General features: G+C 38.6%; 3 protein-coding genes across 3 annotated transcripts; 2 read left to right on the plus strand and 1 right to left on the minus strand.

Annotated features, from left to right (window-relative positions):
* The first annotated feature begins 6 nt into the window (after positions 1-6).
* Positions 7-3,822, plus strand: chrna10a (cholinergic receptor, nicotinic, alpha 10a). The gene is made up of 5 exons (XM_014014123.1): positions 7-17; positions 758-903; positions 1,015-1,169; positions 2,234-2,766; positions 2,846-3,822. The coding sequence occupies exons 2-5, from the start codon at positions 808-810 to the stop codon at positions 3,538-3,540; spliced, it is 1,479 nt and encodes a 492-aa protein (XP_013869577.1). The 5' UTR covers positions 7-17; positions 758-807; the 3' UTR covers positions 3,541-3,822.
* A 1,361-nt stretch (positions 3,823-5,183) lies between these two features.
* Positions 5,184-6,293, minus strand: LOC106521500 (olfactory receptor 13H1-like). Its single transcript, XM_014014087.1, has one exon. The coding sequence runs from the start codon at positions 6,120-6,122 to the stop codon at positions 5,184-5,186; it is 939 nt and encodes a 312-aa protein (XP_013869541.1). The 5' UTR covers positions 6,123-6,293.
* A 4,140-nt stretch (positions 6,294-10,433) lies between these two features.
* On the plus strand, positions 10,434-11,372 carry LOC106521488 (olfactory receptor 52B2-like). The gene has a single exon (XM_014014073.1). It carries the CDS (start codon positions 10,437-10,439, stop codon positions 11,370-11,372), a length of 936 nt encoding a protein of 311 aa, XP_013869527.1. The 5' UTR covers positions 10,434-10,436.
* Positions 11,373-11,520: the final 148 nt, after the last annotated feature.

Raw genomic sequence — 11,520 nt, forward strand, 5'->3', positions numbered from 1 at the left:
CTTCAGCACCCTGCCATGTAAGTTTATTTTAGTTACCCGACATGCAAAATATCTAAAATATAAAATGCAAATTTAGCCTGATTTTTTTCTGTTATTTTTTTAAATTAAGAATGAACAACAAAATCCCTTTAATCCCCATGTTGACATCAAATTGCGTTGTGTTTTGTCATCAATTCAAATTGTAATTAATGTGATTTTATTTGTTTTTATTTTCACCATAGCCTACAGTATGTATTATCAGGTTTCATCTTTCACATCAGCAATTGCAGCAATTGTGACAACTTGTTGAAGGATTTTATTCTCATAATCCTGCAACATCTATCTGGGTCAGAGGCTTTATTCATACAGGTTACATAACATCTGGTCTCCCCAGATCCATAGCTCAAAATACCTTTTAAAAACTGTTTATTCATCTTTTCGTCATTTTTTTGTGAAAACCCTGTTTCAGAATATAGATCCATCGCCAACTGCCTGTTTTCTGATGTTTACTTGTTGATTTTTAGTTAAGAGGATGAAGAGTCAAATTTGACAGATTTAACTGTTTGCACAGATTTCCCCCCTCCCGCCATCTGTCATGGATTAACATTTTGTATCACATTTCCCTCTCTTCTTTCCCAGCCCTGCAGCTTCCACAACACTGGCTTTTGCCATGAAAAGAAACACTGTGGTCCAACACACTACAGAAAAATCAAATCAAACTTTTCTTTGTTCAAATCATTACTGCTTATTTTGTTTATTTTTCTGTCTCTCATCCTAGTCTGTCAGTGTGCTCATTCAAAATATGCTCAGAAGCTCCTGACTGATTTAATGACCAACTACACACGTGTGCTGAGGCCGGTGGAGGACACAAATACCATCCTGAATGTGACTCTGCAGGTTACACTGTCACAAATTATCGACATGGTAAAACATCACACTGTGCAATAATCACTTGTGCGCTACATTCACACAACTGTGTTGTGTGTCCCATCTGATGTCATTGTTTTTAATGTTTATTTTTTAACTTTTTTACAGGATGAGCGAAATCAAATCTTAACTGCATATCTGTGGATAAGGCAGGTGTGGTTTGATGCTCACCTCAAATGGAATAAAGAGGATTATGATGGCCTAGATACTATCCGCATACCTGGTAGTAATGTATGGAGACCTGATATAGTCTTATACAACAGGTTGGTTAGAATTTTTGACCTCATACTCACAAGTTGAACACTGACAGATTCTTTATTTGTGGTTTGATGAAAATTAAAGTAAGATATCTACAATGTCGTGGAAGATATTTTATGACTGGATTAGATATTTTTCTTATATCTTATACTTAGGATCAATTGTAACCAGAGGGCATCAAAGGGTTAAAGGTCAAGATCATTTATGATGATTGGTAATATACAGTAAAACTGATCTTTTTTTAATTACCCAACAGTACAAAAACAAATCAAAGAGGAAGTCATGTTTACACATTGTTGATATAGTTACATACTTTTTAGAATTTTTATGTCCAAAAACAGAGGTAAAAAGGTAACTGCATGCTCAGTTAACACATTCTCACTCCCAACTTGTCACATAATGACGCTTTTCCAAGGTTTCCTCTGCATCTTATTTTGACACGTCGGTTACACCCGTCGCATCAGTGTTTGACGCACCAGGGATATCTGTGTTCCCTTAGCATCCAGGTTTGACGCATTGGGACGCAAAATATAGGGGTCTTTGACTTGGGATCCGTGGTTAATATTAGGGATCAGGGTTAATGGTTTATTTTAGGTAGTGGGGTCAGGGATAGGATGTCTATGGCGAATATTATGTAATTTTAGGCTTTGGGACACGTAGTTCACGTGACTTTCCTACAATTTCTAAAAATGGTTAATTTTAGGCACTAGGGTCAGGGACAGCATGTCTAGAGTGAATAAAGGTAATTTTAGGCTTTGGGACGGTAGTTTTGGTGCATTTTCTACGCTTTCTGAAATTATGACAATGGATTCCGCCCCATCTCGTCAATAACTGATGAGAGGGGGGTACCCGACGGGTCAAAATCGGACGCAGAGGGAAACTTGGAAAAGCATCAATATGTGACGACTTGGGAATGAGAATGGGTTGGCTCAGTTCTTTCAATAAAGATGGAATCGTACCAGTCGATGGTTTGGCATCAAGTTATAGCAGTTATATTTTAAATGATCTTTAGCAAAACTTATTAAGTAAATATCAACTCTGTTGCTTTATCTTGGTGTTTATTTTTCAGTGCAGACAACCATTTCACTGGCCCCATGGACACCAATGTAGTGATCCGACACGACGGCCAGATGATGTGGGATTCGCCGGCCATCACCAAGAGTTCGTGCCGAGTCGACGTGTCTTTCTTCCCCTTCGACGGTCAGCAGTGCAGGTTCACTTACGGTTCTTGGACCTACAACGGCAACCAGCTCGACATCCAGAACGCCATGGAAAGCGCCGACCTGGCCGACCTGGTGGAAAACGTGGAGTGGGAGGTGCTCGGTATGCCAGCCAGGAGGAACATTGTTCTGTACGGCTGCTGCGCTGACCCCTACCCGGATGTGACCTACACGCTAAAACTCCAACGAAGAGCTTCCTTCTATGTTTTCAACCTGCTCATCCCCTGTGTGATGATTTCTTTTCTGGCTCCACTTGGCTTCTACCTGCCAGCTGATTCAGGAGAAAAGGTTTCTTTAGGTGTGACTGTGATGCTGGCACTCACTGTCTTTCAGCTGTTGGTTGCAGAGATCATGCCACCATCTGAGAATGTACCACTTATTGGTGAGAATGATAAACTAAGGCTAGGTTAGCATGCTAACAAGTTCATGTATGTAAATGTATGTCTTCATTACTTCTACAGGAAAGTATTACATCGCAACAATGACCATGATCACAGCATCTACGGCTTTGACCATCTTCATCATGAACATTCATCACTGTGGCCCGGATGCCAAACCTGTTCCAAAATGGGCCAAAATCGTCATCCTGCAGTACATGGCCAGGATGTTCTTTGTGTATGAAGTTGGGGAGAATTGCATGTCAGCTCAGATAGAGAAACAACAACGTCCCTTTGGAAACAACACCAACCGCACCATGAACGGTCAGGCAGGACCAGGCAGAGAGGACTTCAAAACGGAATGTACACAAGAGACCATGCGCCCCGTCATCCCAGAGGAGAGGAGGGATACGGATCAAATTATGAGTCCAACAGACTCAGCTGAAGGGAAGGAGAGCAACCACTGCAGCGCTCAGAACAACGGTGTCTTTATAAGCATGGGCTGTGAGGGTTCAGGGGGTCTGAAGAGAAGCAGGAAAGGAGGCGTGAGTGAAGGAGTGAAAAAAGACGGAGATGTTTCCTGCACCCCTGGCAGCACTAATGTGGTGCTGTTGCAGAATGTTGAGTACATTGCTAATTGTTACAGAGATCAGAGGGCCACGCAGAAGAAAATCGGAGAGTGGAAGAAAGTAGCCAAAGTGCTGGACCGCTTTTTCATGTGGATATTTTTCATAATGGTGTTTTTTATGAGTCTTCTCATCATGGGCAAAGCCATCTAGGCTGTGTCTCAATTCAGGGGCTGCGTCCTTTGAAGTTTGCATTTGTCAGCCCCTTATGTCACCGCCCTGCGCCAAAGGCTGTCCCAATTCTTGGGCTGCTCCTCATGTGGCCAGCAAAACCCCTAAAATGAAGGCTGCATCTGAGCATCTTTACCAGCCGAGGAAATCCCAGCATTCATTGCGTTGTCAACAAACAAGAAGTCAGCAGAATTTTTCTTTTTCTTTTCATTTTCTTTCTTTTGTTTTTACCAAGTCGGCAGAGTTTGGAAATTCTTTTTTTTTTTTGCCACTTCAGTAGAAAGCAGAACTGAATATCTTAATAATAGTATCTTTAAAAAAAAGCCACTGATGATGAAGAGTTTGGAAACTCATCATCGACTTATTTTTTTTTTGAAATTCATGTTTAGTAACGTAGTTGATGAAATTTATGCTGCAATGAGATGTTAAATAAAATGCAACTACTGATACTAGAGCTAAATCCAAACAATCATTTAAAAAATTATATACAGTACATGTACTGTAACTGTTTTAATTGTAAAACTATTCCTACACTGAAAAGATGTGTGAATACATGTCATGAAACGTATCACTGTGGCAATGGGGTAGTACACGGTCATGCAGAAATACGTCATTCAAACACATTTCACAGCTGTTTTATGCAGCCTACACAGTCTGTGAAGGTTGTGACCTTGGTGGGTTTAGATGCTGCAGCCCCTGGATAGGGACACAGAGTCACCATCTTAACATGATGTAAACACTTTTAATATTTAGATTTGTAGCCTGTTGAAGCTTTAATGTGTAATATTTTAATAAAATATTTAACTACATCCAAGTTTACCCTTTTAATGTGTAAAAATTATTGTCAAAGGAAAAAATAAACTACTGGCAAAACAATAAAGACGTGAATCTTTAAAAGCAAGAATGTGTTTAGATAGACTTTACAATTTATTGTAACGTACACAACAAATAAAGCATACAGACAAAAGAAGTTTGATCTCAAATGAATTAGGAAGTATTGTTAAATAAAATCAAACAAATAGCAAAAATTCTACAAATAATTCTAGGATAGTTTTTTTTAAATGTAATGTATTTCTGGGATTTTAGACATGCTGGCTTTATTTAGATAACAATTAAACAATTAAATAGAATAAACATGCCAACAACCATAACAGACCATAAACAAAAATCTCTGCCCTTTTACAATAAAGGGATATAACATATGGAATTTTGTAAAAAAAAAAAAAAAGTAATAATTGAGGCTATATATTGCAAAACCATGCTATAAATACAGTACAATATTAAGTACATCACATAGTATTGCTGCACTGATAAACTTTTTAAAGCTGACAGATTTTTTTCATCAGCTTAAATGAATAAGCACTAGGATAAAACATATTCACTTTAACGTTATGTTTACTGACATGCTCTGTTTCTAAGGTTATTTCTAGCAAATATATTTAACCATCTGTTGATTTTTGAGATGGCATTAAACTTCACCATTAGTCTATTATCAAAATGGCATCATAATAATCTTTTGTGCAAATCTTTACCAGAAAATGAACTAAAGCTGAACTGATAATTAAAATCTACACATATTTGAATCAGAGGTCATAAATGTATTTCAGTCAGTTGAACAGGAAATACTAGGTAGGAATCACTTTCTTTCTCTGCAGTATTTCAGCTATTTTAACCCGTAATGATCTTGTTTGCAATCCGTAAATTACAGGATTTAAATTGGCTGGAACAACGTGAAATAAAATGGACGCAATCTTTCTCAAATCTGGGTAGTCTGGGAATCGATGCAATATGATTGTTAAAAACCCAGTCCAAAGCATAATAAGATAAAGCACAAGGTGACTCGTGCAGGTCTGCAGTGCTTTGCTGTTTAGCTCCTTGTTTTTCTTCATCCAGCAGATGAGAGCTATTCTCATGTATGTAATAAGGATGCCTCCCATGGAGCACGTGAAAAGCAGCACGGTGAAAATGAGTCCATACAGGTTGTTGATGGACACGTCCTCACATGACAACTTGAACAGGGAGGCGTTGTCACAGTAAGCGTTTTGGATCATGGCTCTACAACGAGACAGCCTCACTGTTAGCCCTATGAGCACCGACACAAGCACCAAGGACACCCCCCACGCAACTGCAGACAGCCCCACCACAGTCCTGCTCGTCATTATTGAGGCATACCTCAGAGGGTGACATATCGCCACATATCTGTCTATCGCCATGATGACGAGAATCAGGTGGGACGCTGATCCGAACATGTGGCTGTGAAAAGCCTGAGCCACGCACTGGTTGTAGGTGACGAATCGTTTTGTCGAAAGGACGTGAGCCATCAGCTGAGGCAGCAGGACCGTGTTCCCGATCACGTCGTTGACAGAAAGGTTACAAAAGAGGAAGTACATGGGCTGGTGCAAACTCTTCTCCACGATGATGAGTGCGAGAACACCAATGTTGGAAATGAGCAGAGACAAGTAAACAAACAGAAGTAAGAAAAACAGAGGGTATGTGAACTCTGGAGAGACGTCAAAGCCTTGAATCTCCAGGATATTAGATGAAATTGTAGCATTTTTCTCCATCTTGTTTCCTTTGGTGGAAAATCTAAAAAAGAGAGAGAGAGACAGAGAGAATAAAGAATGATGAAATTATGTGAGACAATAAATTGTGAATACAGGATAGAACTGTTTACAAGTAAAAAGCTAAATCAATGCTTACCTCTGATCTGAACATACTAAATGCTCAACAAACCTAGTTTGACACGTAACAACACAATTGTATTATAAATACCCTCCTGGTGGAGGGAGGAAACCCAAGTTTGCAGTTAGAGTCCCACATGAATAGAGTTTAGAACTCTTTAGAATCATATTTGTTTCTGTTTTAGTTGCACACCAAAAAAGACAGAACATTTACAGCACTGGATGGAAAGCCTGAGTAGAACAAAAGAAGAAAAATACATTGTAAAATAAAGAAAATGTAACTAAATGGAAAGCACACACACAAAAACTATCCTTCTAAATGCAAAGTTTGATTGCAAAGTTTTTTGTTATTTTTTAATTCTTGTAACAAATTAGTTTAGTTTTGCAGGCAGAGAATGAGCCAAATGTTTTCACTGTTCTGACCAGTGGGAAAAAAAAACAGTCCTGACAATTTATAGACCAGTGGTCAAAAATGTGTTGATCATCATTATCCGATGTGAATCACTGCCCAAAGTGTCACATGTGAAAGCTGATGAGATATAACATAAAGTTTTTTAAGCATTTCTGCAGCTTCAGCCAGCTGAGCAGACAGCACATCAACAAACACAACCTTTATCCCACAGGTTTAACTTTGCAGCATGTAGACAACTTTGGGCTTCACAACTATAGATATTTGAGTAGATAAAGCACGCTATGACAATATGAGGCCTTCAGCTGTGACAAACTGAGAAGAGCGAAAGGTTCTAAAACTACTTCTGAACACCTCAGCTCAGTCTCAAATTATAAACATAATTTAACATAAACAGTTGCTTTATATTTATTAGAGACGTTCACTAAATTTGAACATTTTGTTTGCTTTTTTCGAAAACTTAATATCAAAAGAAACAAATTCTGGAAGACAAACCCACTGATTCATGTCGTTAAATAATCTAAATAGGATTAAAAAATAGATTTAACTAAAGGTTTCACATGATTTTTTTTCTGAGGTAAATTAATTATCTGTGGCCTGACTGTGGAGTGAACAGAAAAGCTGTTTGTCCCCAGTGGTATGTTGTGACCATTTCAGTGCTCAGATTCAATTATTGTTTCTTTTTTTTTTTTTTCCCCGTTTTGTTGTTGGGACAAACAACAGTAAAAAGTCTGAATAATATTTATGAATTAATTAGTATTTTATGTAAAAAATAAAACATTACATGTATTCACAGCTGATATATTTTTAAATCATGACCCACAACTAAGAATAAATTGATCTAATGCAAACACAGAAGCTGTGTTTAGTTCATGAATTTAAAACATTTTACCCATGATCATGTTACAGAAAGTTTTATACATTTTTATGTTAACTAAAACTTCACATAACCTGTAAACAATTGACTCACGTGTTATTTCCCATGTGTTGTTCCCCTATCACAAACATTTATTTGGTAGGAACATTTGTATGTCGAGGGATTAATTAAAATGTGAGACAGTTAATAACCATTATTCAACCATACCTCAAAGGGGCTCATTAATAACTGTTTTGACAATGTAATGAGACATGCGGCTGATGTAATTTTTTCCTTTGGAAGGGTTTCCAGTTGACAAATAGTTTCAAATGTATTAGGTTATTAAAAAACTGCACAACAAACCCTTTAAAATCTTATTTGTCTGTTCTCCTCTTGCATGTGTGGGTTTCCTCCCACATTCCAAACATTTCTGTTGGGTTAGCTTGTGGTTCTAACTGAACTAAGGTCTAAATTACAGCCTCAACTTCAATGAAGATGGGACATTGTGTAAAAAAAACAGAATAGGATCATTTGCAAATACTTTTCAACTGATATTCAATTGAATACACTACAAAGATCAACCCATTCTCTCTCTCGAGTCACAAAGACATGATGTTTAATGTTCAAATAAACAAACTCTGCTGTATTTTTTTTTGCAAATATTCAGTCCATCCACTCATCAGTTTTCTTCAGCTTATCCGTGGTCAGGTCATGGGGGCAGCAGCCTAAGCAGAAAGACCCAGACTTCCCTCTCCCCAGCCACTTAGGCCAGTTCATCTGGAGGAATCACAAAGCGCACCCAGGCCAGCTGAGAAACATTGTCCCTCCAGCGGGTCCTGGGTCTTCTTCTGGATCTCCTCCCAGTGGGACGTGCCCTGAACACCTCACCAGATGCCCGAGCCACCTCAACTGGCTCCTCTCGACGTGGAGGAGCAGCGGCTCTACTCTGAGCCCCTCCCGGATGATCGAGCATCTCACCCTATCTCTAAGGGAGAGCCCAGACACCCTGTGTAAAGGAAACTCATTTTGGCCACTTGTATCCACGGTCTTGTACCTTCGGTCGCTACCCAAAGCTTGTGACCACAGATGAGGGTAGGAAAGTAGATCGACCGGTAAATGGAGAGCTTTGCCTTCTGGCTCAGCTCTCGCTTCACCACGACGGATTGGTACAGCACACACATCACTGCAGATGCAGCACCAATCCGCCTGTCAATCTCTCGCTCCATCCTTCTTTCGTGAACAAGACTCCGAGATACTTAAACTCCTCCACTTGGGGCAGAACCTCCTCACCAACCTGGAGAAGGCACCCTACCTTTTTCCGGCTCAAGACCATGGTCTCGGATTTGGAGGCACTGATCCTCATCTTGGCTGCTTCATACTCGGCTGCGAGAGATGGAGAGCATGATCTGATGAAGCCAATAGGACCACATCATCTGCAAAAAGCAGAGATGCAATCCTAACGTTATCAGAGTGTGGGTCTGGGTTTGTCCTTAGCAGGCCTCTTATTGACATTCCTTCTGTAAAGGTAAATATACGATAATTTCTAACTTTACCTTTAAGATATCGCAAAAAATATTTGTACATTTAGGATATGATTCATATTATCTTAATAAAAAATACTTTTATACGTATAATCTGGAGGATTTACCCGGTGTTCAGACGATCAACACACACCACTATCTGGTGCTGCAGACCTCGTGTTACAGGCTACGACGAGCCAGATGAAAGCTTTCAAAAGCATCAAGTCTACAATTATTTTGTTTTAGGTTGGGTCAAAGATTTAGGATCCAAAAGAACTTCAAATGGCTGTTGACTTGTTTCAGCCTGGGTGAGCTGTGCTATTCTAAGTAGTTAGCCTATGATAACAATGCTATCGCTAACGCTAACAACAAGCTAACTCCAGTTATTTCTATCTGCTTGGATCTACTTGTAAATAATTTATTTAGCTTCAGTAAACCCAAATTCAAGTAACTATCCAGGAAAATATCTGACAATATGATTTAAGCGATACGATCCTGGCCTGTTACAAAGTGGTCACTGCAAAATGTTGCATTGTTCGTTTCCGCACGTCCTGTTTGTAACCGTACATTGTTGATCCACTTTTGTCCTATTTTTTCCTGCACGTTTTTAAAATTAAACTCCCTTGTGACACACTACTTTCAGAGTATGAAAAAAAAACTTTGATATTTCTCCTGATTAGAGTGGCTGCAACAACTGTACACAGCACACAATTTAGACATTTTGACACTGAATCAACAGAAGGAAACATGGCTTCATTTACTTCCTGCCTCCATCTGCATTTCATCACATCAATACGACATCATCTGCAACCTGGCAGCAATGTAGTAAGTAGGTCAGTGATAATGGTTGCATTTTAAAATAAAATACTTCCAATACTTGGTGAATCCAACCTATGACCCACCAGCTTCAACCATGCAACTGAATCATGGGTATTTTGATGATTCAGGCAAAGTTTCAGGCAAAGTTTCAGGCAAAATTCAGAAACTCTCAGACTGAAGAAGTCTCTTGGAGGAGAGACGAAACGTTTCATTAGAGAAGAACCCGTCCAGAAGACCTATACAATTTTTTTTTCTTTTTGATTTTTTACCTGGATTACTGAGATGCATCAGGACACAAATACCCAGCAGTTTTTTGTACATTTTTTCTCTAGTTAATAACAACAGGTCAACAAGTTAGCGTCATGTGTTCAGTCATCATGTGATTAGGCATTTTTGCAAAGTTGTAAATAATCCCAGTGGCAAAAGGGGATGAAAACAAGCCATCAGTAGATGATAAAGCCAGACATTTAGAGGAGTTGTAAGCAGTCCAGGCAGGATTATTTGGAAACTGATGTGTTGATTTAACTCAGAGGTCTGCAGACTTTGACTAAGTTTTCAACAATGGATCCTTTTCCTCATTAATCTCAGTGAAAATGGAAAACCAGTCATTAGAATTCAGCAGTCAGTTAACAATGGACTCATTTGTAATTCCACCTGGAGGAAAGTATCCAGTATTTATTTTTGGTATTGTGATTTATTTGTTTGGAATGCTCTGCAACTTGACCCTGTTGTTTTTAATTATTCTAAAGAAGAACCTTCACAAGCCTGTGTACTTTATCTTGTTCAGTCTCCCTCTCAATGATCTGATTGGAATAACCACAATGCTCCCGAAGATCCTGTCAGATATTGTTACAGAGACAAATAATATTTATTATCCACTCTGTGTTTTACAGGCATTTCTGCTGCACATGTACGGAGGTGGAATTCTGTTTATTCTTGCAGCGATGTCTTTTGATCGTTACGTTGCCATCTGTATGCCGTTACGCTACAGCTCTGTGATGACCCCGAGAATGGTTGCTTTTATTATTTGTCTGGTTTGGGGTTTTGACTTAGTCTTGATTGTATCCATATTTTCATTGCAGGCGAGGTTTGTCAGGTGCAGATCTGTTATCATGAATGTCTTCTGTGATAACCCATCTCTCCTGAAGCTCACGTGTGGAAACACCACAGTCAACAATATAATCGGACTGTTTAACACGGCACTCATTCAGGCTGTAAGTGTGTCCATTCAGGCGTATTCTTACATCAAGATTCTGATTACATGTGTGGGTAAGAGGAAATTTGATGCAAGAAAAAAAGCTGTCAACACTTGTGTTGCGCAGCTAATTATTCTGGTCATATTTGAGATTGTTGCAACTTTTACTATTTTATCTCATAGGTTCAAAGATGTTTCTGTTGATTTGCAAAAGATTATGGGAATGTTGATCTTTCTTGTACCTCCACTTCTGAATCCGATTGTTTATGGCCTTTATACAAGTGAAATACGAAAGACTTTACTGAACATTTTCAAAAATAAAGTATTTATCTGAAGTCATAATTTGTCATTTTAAATTTTTTGTTAGATTATTTATTGATTTTTTTTACAATTATATGAAATTGAATAAATCACAAAGGCTTATAATATATAAACAACAAATACAACAACAATTAAACAACAATTTACTTTTAAATTTGTAG

The sequence above is a fragment of the Austrofundulus limnaeus genome, unplaced genomic scaffold (genome assembly GCF_001266775.1).
Source record: "Austrofundulus limnaeus strain Quisiro unplaced genomic scaffold, Austrofundulus_limnaeus-1.0 Scaffold110, whole genome shotgun sequence".
NCBI lineage: Eukaryota > Metazoa > Chordata > Actinopteri > Cyprinodontiformes > Rivulidae > Austrofundulus > Austrofundulus limnaeus.

Excerpts from the sequence above, each read along its gene's own strand:
- chrna10a (XM_014014123.1), top strand. The coding sequence starts at position 808 with ATGACCAACTACACACGTGTGCTGAGGCCGGTGGAGGACACAAATACC. Across the intron at positions 904-1,014 it reads TGTCACAAATTATCGACATG|GATGAGCGAAATCAAATCTT; the intron begins GTAAAACATCAC and ends ACTTTTTTACAG. Across the intron at positions 2,767-2,845 it reads TGAGAATGTACCACTTATTG|GAAAGTATTACATCGCAACA; the intron begins GTGAGAATGATA and ends TTACTTCTACAG.
- LOC106521500 (XM_014014087.1), bottom strand. The coding sequence starts at position 6,122 with ATGGAGAAAAATGCTACAATTTCATCTAATATCCTGGAGATTCAAGGC.
- LOC106521488 (XM_014014073.1), top strand. The coding sequence starts at position 10,437 with ATGGAAAACCAGTCATTAGAATTCAGCAGTCAGTTAACAATGGACTCA.